General features: G+C 43.4%; 1 protein-coding gene across 1 annotated transcript; it reads left to right on the top strand.

Annotated features, from left to right (window-relative positions):
- Positions 1–427: 427 nt before the first annotated feature.
- ACE2 (angiotensin converting enzyme 2) lies at positions 428–27,886 on the top strand. The gene is made up of 18 exons (XM_062603735.1): positions 428–816; positions 3,170–3,328; positions 5,197–5,290; positions 5,872–6,015; positions 6,821–6,933; positions 7,472–7,580; positions 8,311–8,408; positions 9,918–10,087; positions 11,091–11,317; positions 12,136–12,280; positions 17,543–17,641; positions 18,263–18,385; positions 18,740–18,912; positions 19,756–19,814; positions 23,895–23,995; positions 24,922–25,038; positions 26,288–26,482; positions 27,121–27,886. Exons 1-18 carry the CDS (start codon positions 634–636, stop codon positions 27,239–27,241), a joined length of 2,430 nt encoding a protein of 809 aa, XP_062459719.1. The 5' UTR covers positions 428–633; the 3' UTR covers positions 27,242–27,886.

Here is a 27,886-nt window from a genome sequence, read left to right as displayed (position 1 = left end):
TCCCACTTATCTCTTGCTATTTTTCAATAGTTCAGTGAACACATTAAAAAAATCTGGTTTTATATGCCCCAGATGTTTTGAAAATGAGGTATATCATCCAAACCACTTGGGCTTTGCAAAGGCTTTTAAAACATGGACCTAAACCCCCAGCCACATACCCTATGTCAGGCTAACTGGGGTTTCTTCCTGCCTGGGAGTTAAGGTTCACAGCTTGGTGTTTCAGTGAAGTTTCTAAATATTTTTACAGCTTATCACCAACTTGTTAAAGGATTCACAGATTCTGAGCTACCAAAGACAAGGGCAGGCTATAGATAAATTGGCCAGCGGTATCATTGACAGCACATTTGGGAAACATTAACCAAAAGTAAAAGCCTTTTATAAGAAGGCCATAAAATGGCAGCAGTAATTATGTTTTCCCAAAGTTAATAATTGACTTTTGTTTATTTGTCTTTTTATAAAAAACTTTTTCCTTTCTCTCCTACAATGGATAAAACCCATAAAAGGCCCCACAAATTGGATTCAGCCTTTTTTCTTCACTCTAGTCATGCTTGAAGGCTGATGAGATATAGCCTGACACAGAAGCTTACCTGAGGAAACCTACTTCACTGAGTGGTTCTTAGCCCAGACAAGAATATGTTGGTCCACCTTTGGCTTGTCTGTGGTCTGAGCGCTGTCGTGACCCCCCAGGATGTCACACTACAAGCCCAAATGTTTCTAGAAGAATTTAACAGGAAGGCAGAAGACATCAGCTATGAAAGCTCCCTTGCCTCATGGAACTACAACACCAACATCACTGAGGAGACTGCCAGGCAAATGGTAAGTGCTCCATCCCACGGGTTTTACTGTTTTTTGAGGAATCTGACAGCTACTTTCTAGCTTATTTTGGTTCCAGTTAAGTTGGCTGAAATTGGACTGCTACTTCTTTGGTAGCTGTGGTTTAGTTTCAGGAGGGTAGAGGGTCTTGCTTTAACACAGCAATGCCTCGCTGGAGGTGCCTGGGCCACTACCAGCCTCTACAGTTTAGGGTTGGTGCCCAGGCTGCCTATGCAGTACATGGGGATGGTCAGAGGCTGGACTTGTCCCTAGCCATTACCCTGAGTCACCCTGGTGAGCGAAGGGGAAAGGCAAGGAAGTGGTGCATGTTCTGCCCCGAAATCTGAGAGAGATGCTTCCTTCTGATTGGGGTCCACCACCACCAGCGCTTCCTGGTGCACCGTTCCTGTGTAGGACCCCTTTCCTCTTGGAGAGGTCACAGGCTGGAGGCATGGTCTTCTTCCAGGGCCCAGGCTAGATGCTGCCTTGCAGCAGGAAGGACCACAGCATTTGTACTTATGTTATCTTGCAGTACAGTTCTCCCTGCTTCTCAACCTCTAGCTGTCGAGGCAGATGGGATCTGTAGGCAGGTACCGTGTTTATGAAGAGCAGTCAGCCATGATCTAGGTGGTTACAAGGTCATGGCTGCCATGCCTCAGCCTAGCATCTCATAACAGTGGAGCCTTTCAAATGGACAAAGACACCTTGAATTTTGTAGCTGTGTGTATTTTAAGGTTAACTCAAGCTTTACAGAAAAACAATTCAGAGCAGAAAAATGAAGCTGAACATCCTACATCCAATTTTCCGTAATGGTTTAACTCTTCCACTTCGTGGTCTTATAGCTTAATTAAAACATGGTTTAATGATCGTATTTCTTAATTAAAGCAAGGAGACTGGTTGCTGGAAGAAATCTGAATGGCTAATCATTGTCAACCTGGAATGTTTTCTGAGGCACCAGGTACTTTAACATTTCCAAACATGTAAAATAAAAGCCCGATATAGTAGCTTCAGCATTAGTGAGATGATAATAAAATACATGAGAAGACACCAGCAAGAAGAATCAATTAGTTCAGTGCTCAAAGAGAACATTTTCTCTCACTTGATCTCTTCAGTAACACTTGAAATAAGCCCACTTATGAGAATCAGAGTTAATGAATACTGTCTTTTCTGGCTCCTTCCCAACCATATTCCTTGTAAACTGTGCCACAAACACCTTAACTATTCCTCTGACTTCTCAACCAGTACCTCTAATTGAGGAAAAATCAGACAGCAAGCTAACTTCTTTCCCCCAGCTTTTATAGCCAAAGAGCCCCCTCTTCTGCCCCACTGCTACTAAGGCACCTATCAATCCCTGCTCAGCACAAGGAGTTCAGACACAGATTTACACAGTGTGCATGAAAGAGCTTTTCAGAGTCAATATGACATTGGTGTTTCCTGATGCTTCAGCAGGGAGGGGCTCTGCTGAGGGAGATGTTACAGGTGCCTTCTCCACAACCCAGGAAGCTCTGGCATGAGCACAAATAATTAAAATGTCCTGAGGATCCAGGTTAATTAGTACTGTTCTTGTTACCATTTGGGGTGGGTATTGATACGCAATGTACAAACACATTTTAAAAAGGGGAATAAAAATAACACAATCCGAAATCCAAATAATGTCTTTATGGGGCTACTTTGTGCACTGAAATCGGGGAGTTTCACATCTCATGGTATAAAACTGTAGCGGTGATAAAAGCAACCTCATGCAAAGCATTGAGGTTTTGCATGCCCAATCTAGGCACCTATTTCTGGGCTTCTAAGCTCAAGTATAATAATTTATTTACCGGAACTTCAGGAGAAATTGATATTTGCATACAGTTATTGATTTTATATATATTGATCTATTATGATATTATTGATATATAAATTGATATATGCATATGGCTGCTGTCTGTCACTGCTACTTGAAGCAGAAATGGGGAATGACATCTGGGATACAGACCTCTCGTGCCCTGACTTGTATCTGGTTTTTGTTAGGCACAGGTGGGTGGAAAAAAGCACTAAAGGAAGAACACATGGTGTTTTAAAGTATCAGGGAAACAGAGGTAGGTGATGCTGGATCAATTATAACAAGCATGGTGTGAGGTGACAGGTCTGCTTTTTGCTATTTCCAAAGAAAAAGTTATCTGGATATGCGAACAAAGCAAAGCCAAAGCATTCTTCAATCATTTCACTGTGCAGTGCAAATGCTCAGCCTGCAATCCCCAGGTGGTCTCCACAAAGGAAGTTTTCCCAGAAGTAGCATTCTTGCCTACTGAGTATTTCAGGATGCTGGACTCTTTCGGCAGAGTAATTCAGGGCTTGTGTGAACCTCTTTCAGAATGAGGCAGGCGCCAAGTGGTCCACGTTTTACGAGGAGGCCTCCAGGAATGCCAGCAGCTTCCCGTTATCCAGCATCCAGGATGCTCTCACGAGGCTTCAGATTCAGGCTCTCCAGGACAGAGGATCATCTGTGCTGTCACCAGAAAAATACAGCAGAGTAAGTTGATGAATGTAGCTCATTTTTGTGAGGTGAGGTGAGCTGAGCTGCCTGCCACAACACCCCCAAGCAAGGGCAGAGTGTTGTTGCCACCCTGCTTGTCTCAGGATGATGCCTTTTTCCAGCACCAGAATGGAGAGTGTACCTGTTCAAGGTACTCATAGCAGTGCAGGACTGATGGGGAGGTCTGGTTTACGAAGCTGGTTCCCATCCAAGTCAGCAGTTTCGTTGTGTAATCCATGCAATGAATTTCGAACATGAACACACGCCTCAAAGGTGTCCTTGACAAATAGCTGTATTGGTCCTAAGTGGAAAAGAGTACCTGTGAGAAGTGCTTGGCTAAGTCCAGACCTAGAGCAATGAGCAGAAAGAGATGGGTCAAAGGACATTCAATGAGTCAAAAAGGTGGAGGAAGACTTTCTTTCTTTGCTCATGTTTCATTATTAACCAGTGAAAAAGGGGGTGTTTTATGCAGCAGGCACACTGGTTTGCCTGAAATTGCAGAGGGTTGGTGACTTCCTTCCACAGAAAGCTGCTGAAGGCCATCAGGATTTAACAAGATTCATAGTAAGGCTTGATTTTTCCACTGACAAGTTTATGTAAGAGGCGTGTGCATGGATAATGACTATATGTGGAGTTGAAATAGCTGTGCAGACTCAAAAGGGATTTATAACCAAACACTTTAAGGCTAAATTAGTTTCCTTTTGCTGCAGATTAAATTGAAAGAGCATTGAACTTGGGGATCCTGCAGTCCTGATTCTAGAAGGATCCTGAGATTTTTCTGCTAAGATCAGCAGTGTTAACCACCATGCAAGAAAAGCAGACTGGATGGATCTCCTGTCTGATCCAAATGAGATGTGTTTCTGGGCAGATTACCTTGGTGGGAATGCTGACAGTTCCTACAAAGTTGTGTTTATTTTGGAACACAGCAATGCACTGATGGCAATACTTTCTCTGTTGAGGAGGATTTTTTTCAGTATCCTCCCTGTTTTGATGCCTGCAATTTCCCAGATAAATGGCCTTTGGGGGTGAAATTGGCTTTTGCTTGAAAAGTGACTTTTTGTACAGTCCGATGGGATTCATCAATACAAAAATTTCTCTAGGCACCAATTTACTTTAATGCTGACAGAGATAAAGTTAGAGCTAGTCATTAACTACCCCTCCCACTGACAGCTCTACATAGTTATGATTTAAAGGTTTAAATGAGAAATAACGTAGTCCAAAAAGAGAAGCTAAAAGTGGTACATGGATTTTTTGAGGTATGAAAATCTGAAACATAAAAAAACACCTCAAACCAGAGCTATCAGCATAGTTTCGGAGGTAGAGCTGAATGATTTCAGATTAACTTGGCCTTCAGCTGACCCAAGACATAAGCTGTAACTTCCCTGTAATGAAGTATAGGCAGATCTATGCAACCAGTGCCACGTGATGTTAAAAGCCGCAAGTAACAGGGAGCGTCGCAGCATCTGCAGAAGGGGCCCTTTTTGCTGCCACTGAAAACCATGACCTACCTGAACAATTTAGGTGCATCCATGCTTACGGAAGCATGTTGCTAAACTGTATTGTTTGATTGCTACTGTACATTGCTAGCTGTCATGACAATCATTAAATCCAGGGCTCTCTCTGACTGTATATTACGGACCTGAATATTACATCATAAATTTGGGAGATTATCTGCCTTTTCCAGCTAGGTCCTGGTTCAGTAATGCATTTAGGAAAATTCTTTCATTAATCTCTACTGAGTTTAACCGTTTGTTTAAATGCTAAACTGGTGGGTGAAGTGTTGAATTGAGCTTTTAAGGAATTAGCATAATTGGCTGTTATTTTGCACAAAGTGTGTTTCTAACAATCTCACACCTAACTTGCAGCTGAGCACTGTGCTAAATACAATGAGTACCATCTACAGCACTGGGACTGTCTGTAAAATCACCGAACCATCCGAGTGTTTGGTGCTGGAGCCAGGTACAGTACTAACCATAGCCCCTACTCTGTCCTTTACACTGAGGGTTCAAAACCAAAAAGCCCAAGAGTGGCTCCTGACTGCAAGAGACCAGGCTGTCATTTCAAAGATATATTCTGTTATCTAAAACTTAGTCATAATTTAATTGCATCGTGTGGTTCAGGGACCTCCAGCGGGCCTGCTGCCCACAAGACATACTGTCTCCTACCTGTAGTAGACAGAATTTGAAGAGAGCTTTCAGCTTGTGTGACAGTCTGCCTGTCACCTGGAGTTTGCCTGTGTCACAGAAAGTCCATTTTTTTTCCCCATCATCAAAGTCTTGTTGGACTCAACATTACATTGAGGCCAGTCCCAAGAACACTGCCCATTTAAGGGAAGCTAATGTAAAGAGAGCATATAAGGGACTCATGATCTGCTCCATGTCTCTTAAAGAGAAGGACAGGAAAAGCTCAAATCAGAAAAGGATGCAATAAAATAGTGAGTTCTTGAAAATTTCTTTTGCTTTGGCTAATTTGTTTCCTGTGAAAGAAAAACAGAGATTCTGCTCTTTCAAGTCTTAGTACTTATTTTTCTGTTCTGACAGGTCTTGACACTATTATGGCCAACAGCACGGATTATAATGAGAGGCTGTGGGCCTGGGAAGGCTGGAGAGCTGGCGTTGGCAGAACGATGAGACCATTATATGAAGAGTATGTTGAACTTAAAAATGAGGTTGCAAAGCTTAATAGTAAGTCGCAATTTTATCTTTCTTTTCTGGCACCCAGAAAGTAACAAACATGCATGAGTCTTGCACAATTTGGAACTGTTTTCTCAAGGGACAATGGCAGATGGCTGCTAGTTTTCTTTTAAAATATCTTTTGAAGTAGCTACATTATCTGTCTCTTGGCCAAACTGCACCTGTATCACCTGCTTTCCTATATCCTTGTTTTGTGAAAAGTGTTAAGCTGGAGCTAGACATAAGGAATAAGAAATTATAGCCTGAATAGTTAGACATGAAAAAATCAAATATTAAGAAATGATCATAAAGAACTTTCTCCATATCACTAAGGAAGAGGCCTCAGCTATGAGACATTTCTACTCCAGGCTTAATGGAGCTCAGTGGACTGGAAGATTTGGTGGAACTGGGAGATGAGTTCCAGTCCTGATATCTACACCTGCCCTGGTGATTTCGTTGCTAGAAGGGGGGGCCCATATTCAGTGTCCACCACCTTACATCTTCAGTGAGAACCCCTTAGTACACAGCCTGACAGAGGCTGCCCTCCCTCATAGCCACAGGTGCTCCAGTCAGGAGTGACAATTTCCTTTGACCTCCAACTGGAATGACCTTAATTAGCAGATAACCGTGACTGCAATAACTGCATTTCTTGGAACACTACCATACCTGCATATTCATGGAACAGAGCCATGGATGAGCACTCTCCCCCTGACTAGACCCTTTGCAGGTCTGCATGGGATCAGCAGGGAGCAGCACTTCTGCAGACCCCCGTGGTTCCATGTGTGGTATCCTGATTTGATGCATCTGTGCTTTACAGGTTATTCTGACTATGGAGATTACTGGAGAGCAAATTATGAAGCAGACTATCCAGAAGAATACAAATACAGCCGTGACCAACTGGTCAGAGATGTGGAGAAGACATTTGAGCAGGTAGAGGCAGGAAAAAGCTCTCATCTGAGCCACAGGGTTGTGTTTTGTGATGGAGGTCTCATGTGTCAATGTTGTGAAGGAAGATCTGCTTTAAACTGACTAATCCTAGTCTGCATGGGGTTAACAGATGTTGGGAAACATAAACTTTTTAATCTCTGCAGCCATTCTAAGATCAGCTTGGTCCCCTTTGGCTGCGCTGTGCCAAAGGCTGGGAAAAGAGGGGGCTCTGCAGAGCTGAGATGTCTCTCCTCCAGGCAGGGCCCATGTGGGAAACTGTGTTTCCCATGGGTAGATGGCATCTGTGATACTCCTCATGTAAAGTTAGCAATTCTCCCTCCCTCATATCTGAGCAGGACTTCTGGGGTTAGGATCTGGACTCAGCACTTGAGCCCTGAGGCAAAGCTCGGCTGCAGGTTTGGGGTACACTTACCTGCCAGGAGAACTTTGTCAGACACTTTTGAGGCTCTCTGTTTAAGAGGGATGAGTGGCGTAGAGCAAAGAGAAAATAATTTGTTTCCTTCTTCTCCTCTGCCTCCAGATAAAACCTCTGTACCAACAGCTGCATGCCTATGTGAGGCACCAGCTGGAGCAGGTCTATGGCCCCGAGCTCATCAGCTCCACAGGATGCCTGCCTGCTCACTTGCTGGGTATGTCAACGCGGCTGTGCCACGCAAGCCTGACTTTGTACACAGGGCAGACCCCTTCAAGGCATAAGGGAAGAGAGTAATCTGCCTGTTTAATCAGGATATTAACAAACAGGTTACAGATAAGAGAAAGGGAGAGGAGAAACAGAGTAAAGTCCCTGGCAGAGATGACACAGGTGCTTAGCAGCAGTGGCAGGTAGGGAAGGCAGGTGTTCTCATCCTTGCTGGAGCTGGTAACTCTCAGCTCAGAACTCCAGCACTGGGTGGGACATTTCCCTCTCCTCTGCAGCACTTGTCTTACTTAGAAATGAGAGTTTCAGAGAGACCCATATTACCTTTTAAATCGTATTTTAAGGACCTGCATTTCCACAACTTTGCCTCCAAAGCACAAAGCATCAGGTTGCTGTAACTGTAATGTACCTGAACACGGCATCAACAATCATGTGGACTAACAACATGAAGTTCAGTTGTGAACAGACCTTTAGGAAGGTGACCTGTTCTGAAACTGCATTTTAAAATAATAGCTGATCTTGTGGAATAAAAGGATCTTTGATCTGACTTTGACCTATGCATGACTTCCTAGAACTTCTGACCTCCACAGCGGAATCAGACCTATTTACATGTATAGGACATCTGTGTATGACACTGCACAATTTCTAGAACTGTCTAGCACTTTTGAACAATATATAATCAATCATTTAAATTATTTCTTTGTTTCTTTCTTTATTTGAAGGTGATATGTGGGGTAGATTTTGGACAAATCTGTATGCCTTGACAGTTCCCTATCCAGCCAAACCCAACATTGATGTAACTTCTACAATGGTTCAAAAGGTAAGACGTGCTTTTATGCAGTACAAATTACGCAAGAAATCTAGATGGAATAACAATTATAGAGCAGATCTCAGCTGCTTTTTTAGAAAGCCATAGCTGCCCTAAGGCAAAACATTGCTTTCAGCATCCTTTTTTGTTTGCTCTTCACCTTAATGTGTTCATGCACTGTACCTTTTCCCTTAGCTGTTCTCTTCTCTTTCTTCTCCAGTCTCTTTGGCTGGCTTAATCTTGGCTCCACATCTATTTTCCTCAGAGACCTCCATCCATTAAGAGATGTATTTTGTACATATAAATATTTCAGAGCTCATGGAGTTGGCTGGTTTCAAATATGACCTTTGCCAGCCATTACCATAATCAAATAGTTTGTGTATTGCAGTTTGGGTTGTTGTTTGGTTTGTGTTTTTTTTTTTTCCCAGCCTTGTTTATTTGAATACAGCTAGGAACTGCAGTGCTGCCTGTTATCTTTTGATAGCTGCATGGCACCATAAGGTCTGTGTTTGAGATCTGTGGTGCTAACAGCTGTGACAACACCTTTACCAAAACAGGAACATGGATGAAGATAAATCTCTGTAGTCTTGACTAAGATTCACTCCTTTTACAAGATAAAAGAAGTGAAGCTCTGGTGGAATTTAATTTCTAAAATGTGATTATTCACCTGAAATCTACCTCCCTTTCAATAGGAGCACTCCATGCAAAAGTTATGCTGGCAAGAGAAGGAATGGAGAAATTTGATTCATAAGCAGTTTGAACAAGTCTGCATCAATCTCACCTCTGTTTTACAGTACTGACCCCCTTGTAGTCATAAACTTATGTATATTAAAGTACCACTGTGAGGAGGAAAGCATTATTTACAGAGCCTTGAGGCAAAGGCTGAACTCATCCTTGTTAGTGGATGTACCCAATTTAGGATTCTCATCCAACTGATCTGTCTGCCACCTAAATGACTCTGAAAACTCAGTCCAGTACATGCAGAGGTCCTCCTATGTAGAATAATAAAACTGCTGAATGACAAAAATGTTTTGAACATTACCATGCAGTTATAATCTGAGAAGTCTTCTAGATGCATTTGCCAGGTTTTATGGTTCTGGCTGAGATCTCCTGTAATACTCATATTCTTGGAGTGCTGCTTTGCTCTCTCAAATCAGTAGTCCCCAGCTGAAATAGCCAAAGGGTTGCATCCCAGATCTGACATGTTATTGAGAGGCATGCCTTTTTTATGTGCACTGCCTTATCTTTGGTTGAGGGCTTCTCTGGTCTGTGTCAGGTGCTATCTGCTGAACCTCTGAGTGAGGAAACCTGTTTTGTTTGTGGAGAAAACACTTAATTCCAGTTACCAGTAGAATTTACGGAAATGCCAAAGGCAAACACTACCATCTTATTCCCAGAAAATGAGGTGCTGATCTGAAGTTCATGGGAGATAAATATGAAGGCAGCTGCCCTGTGTTAAGCCCACCACAGGGAACAGGCTCTGTGGGAAGCAATGGTTAATGGTGGCGTTGTCTCCCTCAGCAGTGGGATGCAATGAGAATATTTAAAGCTGCTGAGGCCTTCTTCACCTCCATTGGCCTCGACGAAATGACTGAGGGCTTCTGGAATAACTCTATGCTCACAGAGCCAGCAGACAACAGGAAAGTTGTCTGCCATCCTACAGCATGGGATCTGGGGAAAAATGACTACAGGTACTGTGTTTACTAAAACCCCTTTTTATACCATCTCATAAAACACTCATATTTTCACTAATGGTACACCATACTGGTATAAGTTATATTTTTTCATTATTAATAATTTTCTTCTAGCTGATAAGATGGGAAAGGAAGACAAAAGAGCAGGCATTCCTGTGGGACTGTAAACCTTTCTGTGTAACTTTTTCTATGAAGATCTAATAACTACTCTCAAATTTATATGAATTACAGAAATGGCTATGCTCTAGAGCTTAAGGAATAAGCATAAATACTGGTATTTGTGGATACCAGTGAGATTTGGGGACACTTGCCCACTCAGCAGCAATGGGACACGATTCCTAAACAGCAAGTGAAAACCTGAGAGCCCACCTTCTTCTTTAGCAGATATATCCAGTTTCGTGAAAATCCAACAATCTCTTCCATATTTGGGAAAGGAGAGGGACAGCAAATTCCCACACAGGGAAGTCTCTTGGGGCAAATTCTGTGCCCTCCCTGCGGTTACCTGGGGAAAGGGGCTGGTTCCCAGCAGAGCCTTAGTGAAAGCTGCCAGCCTCACACCTCACCAGTTGAGGAAGCCGAAAGGAAACGCCATTTGGAAGAAATTCCGTTATTTAATAGTGCCAATGGGAGGCTGAAGTAGCCAGAGTCAGTGGCACACAGTTTTTTTACATTACTCTCTTCCTAAGCTTGATGGTGGGTACTCGCTCTAACACAGTGACTTTATTGCCAAGATTCAAAGTGCATCTGCTTCTCACAAAACAACAATTTTCTCTTACCCCCAACACAATTCCAAGGTGGGTGAAAGTGTTCTGCTGAATTCCCCATCCAAGTATAGCTCTTGCAGGAGAAACTGCATCCCACGCTAAGATGTGTCTGCCCAGGCTTTGCAAGGGGCAAAGGGTGTTTGCAAGTTGTGGAGGCTGCTTTGTAGATAGGGCTTGGGCAGCAGCTGGCTGTACCACTGTCTCTCTAAACACAAACATGTTGCTCTGGTGTGCAGGATCAAGATGTGCACCAAAGTGACCATGGATGACTTCTTGACCGCGCACCATGAGATGGGCCACATCGAGTATGACATGGCGTACTCTGTGCAGCCCTACCTGCTAAGAGGCGGTGCCAATGAGGGCTTCCACGAAGCAGTGGGTGAAATTATGTCACTTTCTGCAGCCACCCCTCAGCACTTGAAATCTCTTGACCTCCTAGAGCAAACTTTCCAAGAGGATGAAGGTAAATGCGTACATAAATATTATATATTTATGTGAAAACACTTGCAGGTCTTATTTTGTAGCAGAAGATTGTGTCTGCAAACTGAGTGAGCAGCTCAGAGGCTTCTGAAAGTCTTACCCCACTAACTTACCAGAAATACCATAAATACCATTTTTTTTTCCCTAGATCACATCATGAAGCAAGGGTCACTACTTTATAATGCTGCTACATAATTTAGAAACAAATAGCTAGCACTTCATTATCTTCAGTACTGAACAACTTATTCCCAAATCTTCATTGTTCATTTAGATGAGACTCCAATAGTCTTTTCAATTTCTGTTGCATGAATCTGTACATATTTCTACCAAGCATGTACTTAGCAGTTCAAATGAAACTGAAACCTTGAGATTTCCATCTCCTACTTAAGTGAATATTGAGCAGACAATGTAGGTAAGCCTTCGTTATAATGCATTTTGTCTGGCTTCTCTGAATATTACCTTATAAAGATGGAGATGTACACTTTGTACATTCTGAGATGTCTTCAACTTGATATTCCCCAGAGCCTGGGAAGATTTCCAGTGGTATATAATGAAATGTAAATGCCAAAGTACTAGATTATTTAAGGGGGGGGGTGGGGGTGGGAGAGAGAGGCAAAAGTGATACAATACCTAAGTGATCTTTTCTCGCGTTGCTTTTTTCAGTAGTATTCACTTTTTCTTTAGTGAAAATTTGTAATTCAAACCAGATGTAAGCATTAGCTGTAAAAGGAAGCAACTTTAGCTTTCTAATCAGATACTAATTGCTACCATAACCATTACCTTAACTACTTCTCTCTTCAGAAACGGAAATCAACTTTCTGCTCAAACAAGCACTAACGATTGTTGGAACAATGCCTTTTACTTACATGCTGGAGAAGTGGAGGTGGATGGTATTTAGTGGTGAGATTACAAAGCAGGAATGGACGAAGCGGTGGTGGGAGATGAAGTAAGTTTGTGAAACAAAAGCAATTTTTTGCAAATGAACCTGCAAAACCAGCCCTTCATAGTTACTCAGTGCAGTGAAGTGTCTGTGCCCCGACAGGGCAGGATCTGTCTTTCAGGCTGTTTCTACATTGCCTGGTAGAATACCAGCTACAAATGCTCAGTGTGGTACAGACAACATCTCACAAGCAATGTGTCCCCATTAGCACTGTGTATAGCCCCCAGCAGTGTACCCTGCCTCTCAGCAGACTTTCCCCTCATTTCTAATGTCAGTTCCTCTGATAAAGACAGCCCTTGGCCTTCACATGAGATGTTCCAGATCCCAGGATTGACCCTGCCATTTCCCTGACACACACCTCTCCTAAGTCTTATCAGCCATAAACTCTGGTTTGCTTCCCACCGCCTTAAGGACAAGTGGAAAGTGAAGTTCATCATGCTTGCCAGCCTGAGAAACATAGGGACCTCAGTTTACCAAATATCTGTACACTCTTATCTCCCCCTTCTCACGTGGTTTTGGAGGCAAATTGTCTGAAAGACTCCAGACTGATCCTTTACTTTCTTATTGAGACACCACTTTTCTCGATCAAGGAAATACAGTTCCCTTGGCAAGTAGAGTCCAGAGGTGTCTTTTCAGATAATGCCCACCAGCCAACCTATTTTCAGTACCCTGGTGCTCAAGATTAAAAAGCAGTTTGATTCAAACTGGAGACTGTAATTTCCCAGGTTTGTTAATATGGGGGCAGAAAAATGCAAAGAAACCTAACAAGCCCACGCTGAAAATGGAGTCTGAACTCTTAACATGACCAAAAAACAGCCTCCACCAGCAAACAAAATCTATAACAAAATTTGATATAAGCAAACCTCCTGACCCACTGTAAAAATCAATCAGCTTCAATTTATTCAAAAGTAGCAGAGATGTCAGAAAATTGAGAATGACAAATTGTTCAGGGAAGCTTATCACATCTATTGTAGCAGCACCACAAAGCTCTCTGCTGGAGCAAGACCTCGAAGTGCAGGTTTATGGAAAATATTTCCATGGGAGCTTATTACCATTTTCAGAATTTAGGGAATGGGCTTGTTTCCATAAATCACACTCTCAGGAGAGGAAAATAAAGAGAAATTTAATCTCCAGCCTAGTGGCACAACAGGCCATACAGCACAAAAAGCACAAGTGTTAGTCTCCAAAGTGGGGATGGCCCAGGGCATGAGGTGTACACATGAAGCTTACGTCTTGTAGATTATTTCATTCCACTAGTTACTCCCTTCACACTCTGCTGTCACACAAATCCCTTTCTTGCACTATCAGTTTCAAAGCAGCTTCCTCTCTGTGGTCTCCAGCTGTGGAGCAGTACTCATTTGGGGTTACTGAGAGCTGTATGGACTTAGAATCGTAGAATCATTGAACAGTTAGGGTTGGAAAGGACTTCAAGATCATCAAGTTCCAACATCCCTGCCATGGGCAGGGGTGGATACCAGGCTATGGATGCAGCCTGGTATCCACCACGGGCGGGGACACCTCACACTAAACCATGTCACCCAAGGCTCTGTCCAACCCAGGCTTGAACTCTGCCAGGGATGGAGCATTCACAACTTCCGTGGGCAACCCATTCCACTGCCTCACCACCCTTATGGTAAAGAACTTCCTCTTTATATCCAATCTAAACTTCCCCTGTTTAAGTTTGAACCTGTTACCCCTTGTCCTATTACTACAATCCCTAATGAAGAGTCTCTCCCCAGCATCCTTACAGGCCTTCTTCAAATACTGGAAGGCTGCTATGAGGTCTCCACGCAGCCTTCTCTTCTCCAGGCTGAACAGCCCCAACTTTCTCAGCCTGTCTTCATATGGGAGGTGCTCCAGTCCCCTGATCATCCTTGTGGCCCTCCTCTGAACTTGTTCCAACAGTTCCATGTCCTTTTTATGGAACCAGAACTGCACACAATACTCCAAGTGAGGTCTCACAAGAGCAGAGTAGAGGGGCAGGATCACCTCCTTCGACCTGCTGGTCACACTCCTTTTGATGCAGCCCAGGACACGGATGGCTTTCTGGGCTGCAAGTGCACACTGAAGGCAGCTCATGTTCATTTTCTCATTGACCAACACCCCCAAGTCCTTCTCTGCAGGGCTGCTCTGAATCTCTTCTATGCCCAACCTGTAGCTGTGCCTGGGATTGCTCTGACCCAGGTGTAGGACCTTGCACTTGGCATGGTTAAACTTCATGAGGTTGGCATCAGCCCACCTCACAAGCATGTCCAGGTCCCTCTGGATGGCATTCCTTCCCTCCAGCATATCAACCAAACCACACAGCTTGGTGTCATCGGCAAACTTGCTGAGGGCGCACTCAATCCCACTGTCCATGTCAGCGATGAAGATGTTGAACAAGACCAGTCCCAACCCCGATCCCTGAGGGACACCACTCGTTACTGGTCTCCAGCCAGACATTGAGCCATTGACCACAACTCTTTGTGTGCGGCCATCCAGCCAGTTCTTTATCCACCGAGTGGTCCATCCATCAAATTGATGTCTCTCCAATTTAGAGACAAGGATGTCTTGTGGGACAGTGTTGAATGCTTTGCACAAGTCCAGGTAGATGACACCAAGTGCTCTGCCCCTGTCCATCAGTTCTGTAGCTCTATCATAGAAGGCCACCAAACTGGTCAGGCAGGATTTCCCCTTAGTGAAGCCATGCTGGCTGTCACCAAGCACCTTGTTGATTTTCATGTGCCTTAGCATGCCTTCCGGGAGAATCTGCTCCAAGATTTTGCCAGGCACAGAGGTGAGACTGACTGGTCTGTAGTACCCTGGCTCATCCATTTTCTCCTTCTTGAAAATGGGGGTTATATTTCCCTTTTTCCAGTTGTTGGGAACTTCACCTGACTGCCATGATTTTTAAATATGATGGCCAGCAGCTTAGCAGCTTCATTCCCCAGCTCCTTCAGGATGCGTGGGTGGATTTCATCAGGTCCCATGGATTTGTGTACCTTCAGGTTTTTAAGATGGTCTCAAACCAGATCCTTTCCTACAGTGGGCCCAAGGTCTTCGTTCTCACAGTGCCTGCGTCTGCCTTCAAAGACTTGGGTAGTGTGGTCGGAGCATTTGCCAGTGAAGACTGAGGCAAAGAAGTCATTCAGAACCTCAGCCTTCTCCAAGTCCAGGGTAGCCAGTTCTCCTGATATCTTCCAGAGAAGTCCCACATTGTCCCTAGTCTGTCTTTTATTTGCAGTGTAAATATAGAATCCCTACCTGTTCTCTTTCACATCCCTAGCCAAGTTTAATTCTAACTGGGCCATAGCTTTCCTAACCTGGTCCCTAGCTTCCTGGACAACCTCCCTGTATTCTTCCCAGGCCGCTTGTCTTTGCTTCCACCTTTTATAAGCCTCCTTTTTCCCTCTAAGTTTCCTCAGCAGCTCCTTATCCATCCAAGGAGGTCTCCTGGCCCTCCTGCTGCACTTCCTTCTAGTTGGGATGCAACACTCCTGAGCTTGCAGCAGGTGATCCCTGAATATCAACCAACAGTCTTGGGCCCCCCTGCCCTCTAGGGCTATATCCCATGGAACCTTACTGAGTGGGTTCCTGAAGAGGCCAAAGTCTGCTCTCTTGAAGTCCAGGGCAGTGAGCTTGCTGCACGCTCTTCTCACTGTCCTGAGGATCTCAAATTCGAGCATCTCATGATCGCTGCATCCAAGGCTACCCTGGAGCATCACATTTCCAACCATCCCTTCCCTGTTGGTGATCACAAGGTCATCACCATCATGGTGATCATGGCACCCCTCCTTGTCGACTCCTCTATTACTTGCAGAAGGAATTTGTCTTCCACACAACCGAGGAACCTCCTGGATTCCTTGTGCCAGGCTGTACCGTTGCTCCAACAGATGTCAGGGTGGTTGAAGTCCACCATGAGGACAAGGGCCTGCGAGCGTGAGGCTTTTCCTATCTGTCTATAGAGTTCTTCATCCACAGGTTCTGCTTGATCAGGCGGTCTGTAACAGATCCCCACAGTAATGTCTCCCATAGCTGTTTTCCCTTTAACCCTGACCCACAAACTCTCTGTGGACTGCTCACCTGTCCCCAGACAGAGTTCCATACTCTCCAGCCTATCCCTAACATAAAGGGCAACTCCCCCTCCCCGTCTGCTGGGTCTGTCTTTCCTAAAGAGCCTGTAACCTTCCATTCCAGCACTCCAGTCACAGGAGCCATCCCACCATGTTTCTGTGATGCCTGTTATACCATACCCCCGCAGACGTGCACACATCTCTAATTCCTCTTGTTTGTTCCCCATGCTACAGGTGTTTGTATAGAGACGTCTGAGCCGAGCTCCAACTGAAGCCAGCTCATTGGCTGGAGCAGCTGGAATACCTCTACATTGCTCAGAGCATTTATTATAGGTGCTGGCAACTGACCGGGTGTGTTGGGATGGAGTGATGCCCCCCTCCCCCAACACATCTAGTTTAATGCTTTTTTGACCAGCCTGGCAAGCCTCCTACCAAAAACCAGCTCCACCAGCCTCCATTAGACCTGGCCTCTCAAATCTAGTCCCATGTTCTAAATACCCAAACCCCTTACTATGGCACCACCGTTCTAACCATTTATTAACCTGCCAAATCCATCTACCCTTCTTAAGGTTCTCACCTCTGGCCTGCAGGATTGATGAAAAGCCTGTCTGGGCCCCAGAGCCCTTAACCACCTCTCCCAGGGCTCTGTAGTCCTTAATGCTCTCTGAGCTACTGCTATCTATATCACTAGCATCCACATGGATCACTAGAAGTGGGTAATAGTCAGTGGAACTTACTAAACCAGGCAGCCTCTCTGCAACACCACTGAACCAGGCCCCTGGTAGGCAACACACATCCCTTGAGGCTGGGTCAGGCCGACAGATGGTTGCCTCTGTGCCTGTCCAAAGTAGAGTCCCCTACTACTATGTCCCACCGCTTTTTCCTGGTGGCACCAGTAGTGATCCTTTTTACTGGTGCATCAGCTGGTTGTTCATGTGGTGAGGTGTGTGTTTCCTCGTTAGGCCCCTGCAGAACTACGAAGCAGTGATGGGTGGGGACATCAGATTTAGGAGGAAGCCCCTTGCTTTTAATTGTCCTCTTCCTCCTTTTTTTTGTTGGCTTTTTTTGACTCCTGTTTGGAAGTGAAAGAGGTGTCCATATGTATCTGAAAATATAGAGGAAGAGCAGAGTCAGGTCGTCCCCGTCCCATCCCATCTGTGTCCCCCCCCCTCTTATTATCTACTAACAGAAATCATGTCTTTTTTCTTCATCCCAGGAGAGAAATAGTTGGTGTTGTTGAACCAGTCCCTCATGATGAAACCTATTGTGACCCTGCAGTGCTGTTTCATGTGGCTAATGATTACTCGTTCATAAGGTAGCTCAGTGTTTAATTAATGCCTTACATTTTGGGTACAGAACAAGCCCCAGCTACCTAAAACATCTGCTGGGGAGTCTCGGGACAATCTTACTTGGTTTAAAGTCCTGATTGGGTCATTGATTTCAGTGGAAGCTTTTCCGTGAACACCAGGGGCTGCTGCATAGCAACGTCTAAGCAGTGAAGAGGCTGCTGAGCTTCTTGTGGGGCAGAGAAGCTTTGTGCTATCATCAAACCATTGGGAGCACATCTGTAGGAGGTGCTTGCCTTTTGAGGAGACAGTGTACCCTGTACCACTGTCACTTGGGCTATGCACATGCAGCCCTGAAGAAACTAACTCTGGATGTCCCTCTATGCCCCAGCCATCTCATTTCAGAATGCTGAGCTGGAGCAGACAGTTGGGCCTTAAAAACCTTACTTGCTCCTGGTTTATGAAGAATCTGGGATTCTTCTGCTGCATCTGATCTTGGCATTTTGTTAAATCTGAGTTAGCATAGCCTATAAATATCAGCAGGAGCACCAGCTGACATAGCGGAGCTCTCCAAAGGCAAAGGGATTATAGGTTTCCTTGCCAGATGACTAACGAAAACTGTGCCTTCCTTATCCTTTCCCTTCCTTTAGGTATTACACCCGGACCATCTATCAGTTCCAGTTTCAGGAGGCACTTTGCAAAGCAGCTAACCATACTGGCCCTCTTCACACATGTGACATTACCAACTCCAGAGCAGCTGGTCAGAAGCTGAGGTAACAAAACAAATTTCTCGCACATAATAAATCAGAGTATAACAAAGCCTAATTCATCCTTGAAAGCTTCTGGAGTCAATGAACCTAGAATGAACCTGGCTTAAAAATTTAGCATTTATCTACTCAGTTTATTTTGATAAGTTGACTAAGTTTATATCTACTGAGGATCTAAACATCAAAGGTTTAATTGCTCATTAATGGGAAAATAATTTATTTTTATTAATAGGAGTGATGGGAGGAAAGGGGGAATTCAGAAGCAAAAAGAAAATTTTGATACTACTTGCAGATTTTTTTGCTAGATTGCTGGATGAAACATAGCAATAACATACACTGCCTCTCCTTCCATGTACCCAGACAACTGCTTGAATTAGGTAGATCCAAGCCCTGGACTCAGGCACTGGAAAGCGTAACAGGAGAGAAATACATGAATGCATCACCGTTGCTCCAGTACTTTGAACCTCTATATAACTGGCTGCAAAAAAACAACTCTGGCAGATACATTGGTTGGAAAACAGACTGGGCTCCATGTATGTATGGCTTGTGGATGGATTTAGGGCCACACAGTAGTCCTCACAATTCTTGATCAGCAAATTCCCTCTCTCTCAGCTATTGAAGGCTCTTCTTCCTAGGGAAGCAGGGTTTTGGGAAATACACACTGAGCAGTAAGTTTCACTCATGGGAAGGCAGTCTGGCTTCCTCATGGCCAAAGTTTGTCACAGCTCCATCAGTTTTCAGAAATAGTTTATGTTATTGAGTAGTAGTAGCACTAAGAATGTGGGATGGCTGTGCAGAGGGAAGAAAGATCAGAGGCTTGGACTTGTTTGGTGCTTGCCTGGGAGTAGTGTGGCTGTTCTGCAGGGCTGGGAGCCACATGTGCTGTCACATGCTAGTCAAAGAAGGGAGCTCAAGGGGAGGAATTGCATATTTCAGCCTATTGTGATGACATTGAGCATTGAACCACCCAGGTTATATACGTATAATCTCTGCCAGTACTGGAGCATACCATAACACAGTGATGTGCCCAATGGTGGGATTTATCTAACCAGACAAACAGAAACCAATATTTGCATCTGAGCTGCTCATTCCTAGTGGTGGGAAAGAGTCACTTCCTTTGGGAGATGTTTAAAGACCAGAGGACTGCGCTCTAGATGTGCTCGCTCTGTCTACTACAAAACCAAACTTGGGTGACTGACAGCTCAGGCATTGATGTTTGCAGTAAAGGTGGTTGAAGGGAAACAAGATCAATCCCACCAAGCTGGCCATTTGGAGCAGGGGAACCTATAAGGAAACTCTAGTCCCCCCAGCATTTCCCAGGGGCAGACTTTCTGTCACTACAGCTGTGACACAGCCCTTGTTTCTTTTTAAACCAGATTCCAACAATGCCATCAAAGTACGCATCAGCCTGAAGTCAGCACTGGGAGACCAGGCGGTAAGTGTGTTTGTGCTGTGGCACTCTTTGCATTGCCTGGGCAACAGAGATGTTGTGCTAATGGTTCTCAGAAAATAAAGCAGGGTATAGCTTATCTTTGCATCTGAAGAGTGGCATCAGCTCAGGTGAAGTGTTATCACGTAAAAGGTGTCTTGTCTGAGTTTGTGCTCAAGACTCCTGCTACAGTTGGTGGAGGGACCTCTCCAGGGAGTGATCCTACCCATTTTAGACAAACATCTCAGCTAGATGAGTTCAGTTATTCTGTGGAAATACTGGTCCATTTTTACCTGTTACAGGACATGCCAGTAGTGTAGGGGAAGTTGTGTACCTGAAAATGACTATATTTTTCCCAGCTATGCTGGTGTGTCTAAGCAAAGCCTCTATCTAATTTCCTCTAATTTTCTTTATGAATGGTACTGTGGCTGCCTTCAGAAATTGCTATTAGAGCAGCTATTTCACATTTGAATGTGGGGCTTAACGCAGAGGAGTTGAATTCCACTAGCTAGTCTCAAATGCTCTTGATTTCATGCTGAAACCCTTCTGTCAGCATTTCTTTGTAGATTTTTGTTTGCCTGTTTGCTGTAATCTTTCCAGGCCTTGATATATTTGGCTGACTCCCTGCCCTCCAACTCCTACGCAGAGACAGCTTTGTTATTAAGATTGCGGGGAGCAGCGCAGCTGCTTCTGTTTCAGACAAGAAGGGCTATCATTCCCAAGAGCTTGTCTGCTTTCCCCGGTTATACCAGCTGGTCCAATAAAATGTATTACAGCAACTGGAAAAACTCATCAAAGCCAAAGATGGCTTTTATGATTTTAAACAGAGCATTGTCTTAGCCCAGCTGCTAAACCCAGGCTGAAAATTTGCTCCCTACTCTAGCTGTGCCTCTTTATGTTAATCTCACAGGGGTGACATAGAAGGCTTAAGTGCAGACACTTCATTCTTGTCAATAGCCATTTTCACCTTGCAGAACATTAGTGATTTTCCAGGAATGAGTACGTCATCAGGCAGATCATTTAGACCGGCATGTTGAAGCCTATTGGACTAGCAAAGACACAATACCATGGACTCATTTTTCATATGAATGGATGCTCTTGCTTCCATTGCTGTCTCACATGCAAACCCCACTGGAGTTTTATTGCTTCCTAGACCACTGAGTCGAGTTAGATACAATTCAAACCTGATATTAGGAGCATGAAAAGGTTCCATATTACAACACATTTATTAGTCATTATGGTTAATGTTTAGCTTAATACCATTTTTATGCCTGCTTTTTGCCATCACAGTCTTTTGTTGTACAATTGAGCAGCTGTAAAATAATCTCATGCAGATTACTCAATTTGAATTATTGTATGGACAGTAGGTTCCTAAGCTCCAAAGAGCAAGCCATGCATTTTCCTCTCAAAACCAGTCCACATTACTAACTTTCAAGAAACCTTTTTTGTACAGTAGCTTTCTGCCTCCCCACAAATTTCTCTTATGCTGAGCTCCCAGGCACATCACTCTGTATATTTGTATGCTAGCAGTGGGTAATAGCACATGCAAGAACTGGCATAGAGAAAAGGCAGGGAGAACCTCAGGCAGGAATCTCAGCCCAGCTACACAAAGCAATATGTTTTGGCAGCTTTACACACCTTAGAGCGTATAGAAGCCGAGAACCTGATGCAACTGTTTGTTTAAGATGTATTTCGAGCTGCTTTGCACCATTATGACAGCAGAAAACAGTCTGAGTATACCAGCAAATCTTTTAATATTTCTGCTTTTTCGCACTGAGTTGAGCAGAAAGGGAAAGATCCCCCCTCCCAGCAGAGGGAGAGCTGCCCTGGGGCAGCTGCAGCTCATGCAGGCAGTCCTGCACCCCACAACTACATACCCTGGCTATTACCAGCAGAGATGTTTCAGTAGGCCAAAATTATGCAAATTAAACTCCCAGACTGACGGATGGGTTTACAACAGCTGTACCAGAGTGTGTGCTACTGCAATTACCCTGCTAATTGTTTTCAGGCTGATGAGATTAAAGCTGCAGCCTAGCTTTGCTGGATCATCAGTGAGGCTGAAACACCCACAGCTTTTGCTTCAGCTGGCCCTTTATGAAAAGTGCCCTTTCAAGGGAAACTGCTACAAGACCCCATGCTTTATCACATGGGGTCTGTCTTATTTAAATTAAAGGGTTCCAGAGTGTCAGTCCCCTGAGCACAACTTGACAACAGGACCCCTCTTCAAACATTGATTCAATATCCTCCACTGGGTCAATGTCATACATCTGATTACACTGTAAAAAGCTGTCACACAAGACAGCGTTAGGGAATGGGGAGCTGTCAGCCTGCGGGCATTTGGACATATTTTACAGTGGAAAATGCATTTTGAATCAGAGGCCAGACTTACACTGTCATTTAAGTCGCACATGGGATCTTGGAGGGAACAGGCTATAACAGAGCAGAGGCACTTAGCAAAGTTCATTTTGTTCTGAAAGCAAAGCAGCCTCTGTAATGAATACCAAGCACCAAGGTAGGTTTCTGAGATGCCTAGGGAAGTTGTGTGGGTACTCATTACTCAAACACAGATCAGAAGCCAGCCAGGTACTTCCCATCCACACAACCAGTAATGGTATTTATAAAGGCACTTGAGAGGCATAGTGGCAATTAAAAGACATTAGAGTAAAAAAAACAAAATATATATTATGGAAATGAATAAATAATTAAGAAGCTAAAATGCTAAGTACAGAAAGCAGCAAGAAAGCAGCAGTAGAGGAATCAAGCTCAATTAGCTCCTGGTTTAAAAAAAAAAAAACAAAAACCAAAAACACTGCAGTCTAAAGATGTTGGGGATAAATGAAAAATTGAGAAACTCCCACAGCAGCATCCTTGGCTGCGATGGTGAACACTGCCAGCTGCTGGAGATAACTGCGGTAACAAGAAGAAGTGCTTCAGCACAGGGATTTACTTGCCACTCAGCAAACAGGAGAAAGCCACAGGCATTCGCCAAGGCGATTCACAGCTTCAACCCTTGCTGGTGGGAACACCCAGAGCTGGCACAGCCCTTGCCCTCCGCTCTCTAATGAGGCTGCTTTGCTAGCAGTGGCTTTGGGACACCAGAGTATTCCTGGGGCCTGATCCTGCACAAATTGACAACAGCAGGTTCTTTCTGCTTTTTCCCTTGTATGTCTCCTTCTTCATTTTATATCAGTGTCAAGAGGAGGACAAGGTTAAAATATGGGGTTTATAAAACCTGTTACAACAGAGCTGCCTTCAACCACACCTTCCAGAATGACACTTGAGTGAGTCAGGAGCTATGTAAAACTATCCCTGGCAACATTTATAGGGATTCCTGCTAGGGTACCATAAACACAGTCAAATCTAGGCAAATCTAGGGGATAAAAAAATTGCTACAGAGTTCAGACAGGAATTTTCCCTTTGTGCCCACAGTGTTGCACAACAGAGCAGGCTGCATTATCAGCTCCTGTGATGGTTTTTGTCCTGTGTACAGCTCTCAGTTCCTGGCCCTGAGAAGCTGTTTTTGATTTCCATTGCAAATAACTTTGGACTCATAAGGCAGATCAGGATGAGTCCACACACAGGTAGTGCATTTTTTTATATCTCCCCTCTATTCTTCAGGGAAAAACAGCAACTATATGCCTGTTTCAGAAATACCGATGAAAAGAGTTTTTATTGAAATAAACCAAACCCCAAATAAAAATCCAAGCTCACCAGGCAAATAAATAAATCACCTTCACATAATAATCCCACCCCAAAGTTTCTCCTCAAAAGACTAGGTCTGCAAATAAAATGATGAGCTGGGACTGCAGCACCTCCAGGACCTCATGTAAAGGTACCAGAAATTGCAGAGGGACAGCCTCATGCAGTGTTTGGCAGCAGGGCTGCCTGCATGTTTATTCTCCTGCAAAAACACTCAGATTAACAGAGCTAAAAGGTTTGAGGAGGTTCCTGAAGTGCTATCATGGCACAAATAAATAATACTGAAGTGCATGCCAAGCATTATGATTGCTATTTCTTTTCAGAATGATTTCTTGGTGTCAGGTAACTTGCCATCTCTCATGAATTTCACTTGTGCTGTTTCTGCAGTATGAATGGGACGAAAGTGAGCTCTTCCTATTCAAGTCATCCATCGCCTATGCCATGAGAAAATACTTTGCAGAGGTGAAGCAACAGGAAGTTAACTTCCAGTGAGTGACTTGCTTAATTGTGCCAGCTATGTCTATACTGCTTCTGGTTCGCTAGCAGCATGAATTGGTGGAATTAATTGTGCCTTCTGTCAAATGTAAGGTGATAGCAAACAGTGTTAAACATCAGCTGGTTGCAAAAGGTAAAATGCCACCTTGGTTACATGCTGTCTTTTCACTCAAGAGTCTGAAGGTTAGGAATAATGTGCGAAGCTTAGGTCACTTCAGTGGATGCAGAAGGCTTTGCCTCCCACAGTTATTTGGTTGAAGCGAGACTTGAGAATTTGACACGTATATGGGAATATCAGGGAAGATGCATTTATGACAATGCGTGTGTATGATACTAAATATACAAGAGGTTTTGGGACAAGGAAAGATTTGTTAATTACAAAACACTAGAATTCTGTGCAGACTTACTAATTTTATCTAGGTTCACTTACACACAAAATCTATCATCTGAAATCTATTCTGGTAGGAAAACAACCCTTTTTATTAGGTCTCTCAAAAATTTTTCAGGCTATCTACTTAAGCTGTTTGATGCTACTTTATAGAACATCAGCCACCTAATATTTAGGACCTATGACCAGCAGGATATAAGGAAAAATGGTTAGGTACTTCGTACATCACCTCATTCACAAGACTTGCCTTGAACACTTTCTTCTGCAGCTGGTTATGTGCTTTGGAAAAGGCACAGGGTAGAATTTCTCCATCTGAGTAAAGAAATAGTACATAGAAAAAGAAATTCTGTGAGGAAATTTATTTCAGTTTCCAGCTGAGGTCACTAGGAAGCATTCACTTATATAACTGAAATTCACTTAAATAAACTAACCCCTGGCATTGTCCATCACATCTGCTCACTTACCCAAATTTAAAGCTAATTTTGTCTCAGCAATTAAAAAAAAAATCTTTTAATTCTGTTTCTTATTCAGAACTACAGACATTCACGTTGGGGAACAGACACAAAGGATCTCCTTCTACCTTACTGTCAGCATGCCAGGCAATATCAGTGATATTGTGCCCAAAGCTGATGTGGAAAATGCCATCAGGTGAGATTTTGCTCTCTGGGGAAAGAAAAAAAACCTCATCAGCCAAACAACCAGGTGAAAGGGTGGAAAGGAAAGCAATGCTCAAGTCAGCTGAGGCAGAAGGGGTGATAAGAAAGTCATTTATGCAGTCAGCAGAAATAGTGGGATGTGAGAAACTGTTATGACAGAAAGAAAACAGTCCATCTATCTGATGATGTCTTGGACAACAGCCAATGTAAAATGCTTCAGCATGCTTGTAAAACTGCTGTAACACACCTAATTGCATCATACTTTGCCAGAAAATATCATATTGCTTGAACTTTAACAGGATCTTATATTCTGAAATACAGAGCACCGTAACTGTGTGTGAATGCATGTGTGTTTTCTCCTCTCATAAGTGAAAATTCAGTGGAAGATTTATTGTCAGTAAGGACTTCAGAACAATGATGTATTAGAAAGATAGCCAGATGTATTCAATTATACAGAAAAGAAGAGGTCAGAACAGGAGATTATTCCTACTTATGGATCAATGAAGAGCTCCTTATAGCACAGTATGACAGTACTGTAAGTCACTGCTGTAAAAATGATAAGTAAAACTGCAATTCTGCAATTTGTCACAGGTAATCTACAGTGGGAAATGAAGAGGGCACAAATCTAAAAGCAGATGCAGTATGAGATGGGGTTGAAAAAGCAGTGAGATAAGTTGGTGAACCAAGGGAGAAGAATATGGCTATGATAGTCACTGTCTGGTTAGCACTCAATAGCAGGAGTTCAGGGAAAAACAAAGCACAGAAAATACACCAAAAAAAAGGGTTTTCAGGCCAGTGAAAAACACAAGAATAAAAACTATGGAACACTGTAGGAGGGAACCAGGTCTTCTGTGGTTTTCTTCAAAGCTGTGGTTTTCTATCACACGTTGAAGAAACTTACAGATAGCTTAAGGTAAAGAGAATCATGGGAGAAATGCAAATAGAGAGGGAGATCAGAAGGCTGTTTGCCTCATTTTTATAAATGTCAAGACTGAGGTTAAGAGTTCATTCAGTGTCTGAACATGCCAGTTAAGCTTCAATACATTAAGAGCTTACGTTACTGTGGTTGTCACTCACTGACCTATGCCAGAAGGAACATGGGCTTAACAGTACCACCTTTGCAGCCTTTCCAACTGAGCAGCCCAGGGGAAGCTGACACTGGAGATTTATAAATCAACTGAAAACTGTTTGTATGCTTCCAATAAACATGCAAAACTCTTTGAATTTTCTCTCAATGGCAGGATGTCTCGGGGACGTATCAATGAGGCTTTCAGACTGGATGATAACACGCTGGAGTTTGTGGGCATACTTCCAACCTTGGCCACACCTTATGAACCACCAGTCACCATCTGGTTAATTATATTTGGGGTGGTCATTAGCCTGGTTGTCATTGGAGTTATTGTGTTGATCATCACTGGTCAGAGAGATCGCAAAAAGTGAGTAATATTTTTGATACTATGATTATGACCGCTGGAAGATGTCCTGATGACTGAATCGCCAGGGTGCTCACAAATAGGCTGCCAAATCTAACTGAAGCAAGTTAAAGAATTACTGCTTAGAATTCCCCTCCCACTAGCTAGTGATAGCTAAAGGCTCAGCTTCCTGCTTTTCCTGCACAGCAGATTTGGCAGCTTAGTGCAATTTCCCCATCATCATCACAGCTGGATGCTGTAGCTTCAGGGAGTTGTGAGGAGCTAGGCTTCTGCCAGCCTCACTGCAAGATTGATGGTGTGGCCTGCTGGGAACACAGTGCCTTCTCTGAGAGCAGAGTTGCCCACATTCATCACCAATGGCAGTTTTCAGTAATCTTGTTGGAGGCTGTCCAGTAATGTAATGTTCTTTAAATATTACTGCATTAACAGCAATATAGCTGGGTTGGTTTTCTGTGTGTCTCCATTAATGGTGTTTCTAAGAATGTAGTAGGTTTGCTACAGTTCCCTTAAAACCGACACAATTCCTTTTATATAAAGATTCCTGTTTAAACACAGTATTATTTACAGTAGGGGATTCTGGGGATCCAGAAGGACTTGAACTGAACAGAGGCTTCTAATAAGAAACTGCATTTTCATTACAGGAAAGAGAGAGAAAGGAGAGGTGAAGCAGGATCAAACTGTCAAGAGGTGAACCCTTATGCTGAAGAAGGAAAAAGCAACATGGGTTTTGAGCCATCTGAAGAGACACAAACATCATTCTAGAAGATGTGGGTACACTAAGGATTTGTGGGATTTTTCATCTCACTTTTAGCAGTAGTGCCTAGCAAGGACCAAAATACTATGGATGTCATAGTGTTATGCATAGCATCTTCTGATTGACCATTAACTTACTGGTTCATAGGCAACATCAACTACATCTATTGTTTATGTGGTAACTAGAAAAAATGCAAATTTGAAGATATATATGTCCTGTGGCTTTTCTATGAGTTATGCACATAATGTTATACACTGCTGCTTTCCATAAGTGTGCTGTATCCAACTTCTTTTTGCTTCTTCTATAATGAGATGCAAAAACTTGGAAGTATACAGTTGTATACAGGTCAAGACAGACATAACAATAGTTCACACACTCCTAATGCCTGTGAGGAAAATCTTGATCATTCAAGACAGAGACCTTAAAAGGGTGTCTAATAGACAGTGAGAAAAAAAAGCCCACTGATCACCAGAAGATCTGTAGTGATAAAGAACTCAATTTGTTATGAAACTGCAATTTTTGCACCTTCAGGAAATCTATATCAATGTGAAATGGATACTAGATGAAGGCTAACAAGCACTGGAACTTTGTTAGGAAGTTGCAACATAAGTTATTTTTCTAACTGCTTGCTTGATAAGTATTGTAAAGACAAA

Source organism: Pezoporus occidentalis, unplaced genomic scaffold (assembly GCF_034315485.1).
Source record: "Pezoporus occidentalis ecotype Australia unplaced genomic scaffold, CSIRO_AGI_Poc_V1 ctg81, whole genome shotgun sequence".
NCBI lineage: Eukaryota > Metazoa > Chordata > Aves > Psittaciformes > Psittacidae > Pezoporus > Pezoporus occidentalis.
Note: the sequence above shows the minus strand (reverse complement) of the source record. Positions and strands in the feature narration are given on the sequence as shown.

Coding starts and splice junctions, on each gene's coding strand:
- ACE2 (XM_062603735.1), top strand. CDS start 634: ATGTTGGTCCACCTTTGGCTTGTCTGTGGTCTGAGCGCTGTCGTGACC. Junction 10,088..11,090: donor CTGGGGAAAAATGACTACAG/GTACTGTGTTTA, acceptor TCTGGTGTGCAG/GATCAAGATGTGCACCAAAG. Junction 26,483..27,120: donor GGTCAGAGAGATCGCAAAAA/GTGAGTAATATT, acceptor TTTTCATTACAG/GAAAGAGAGAGAAAGGAGAG.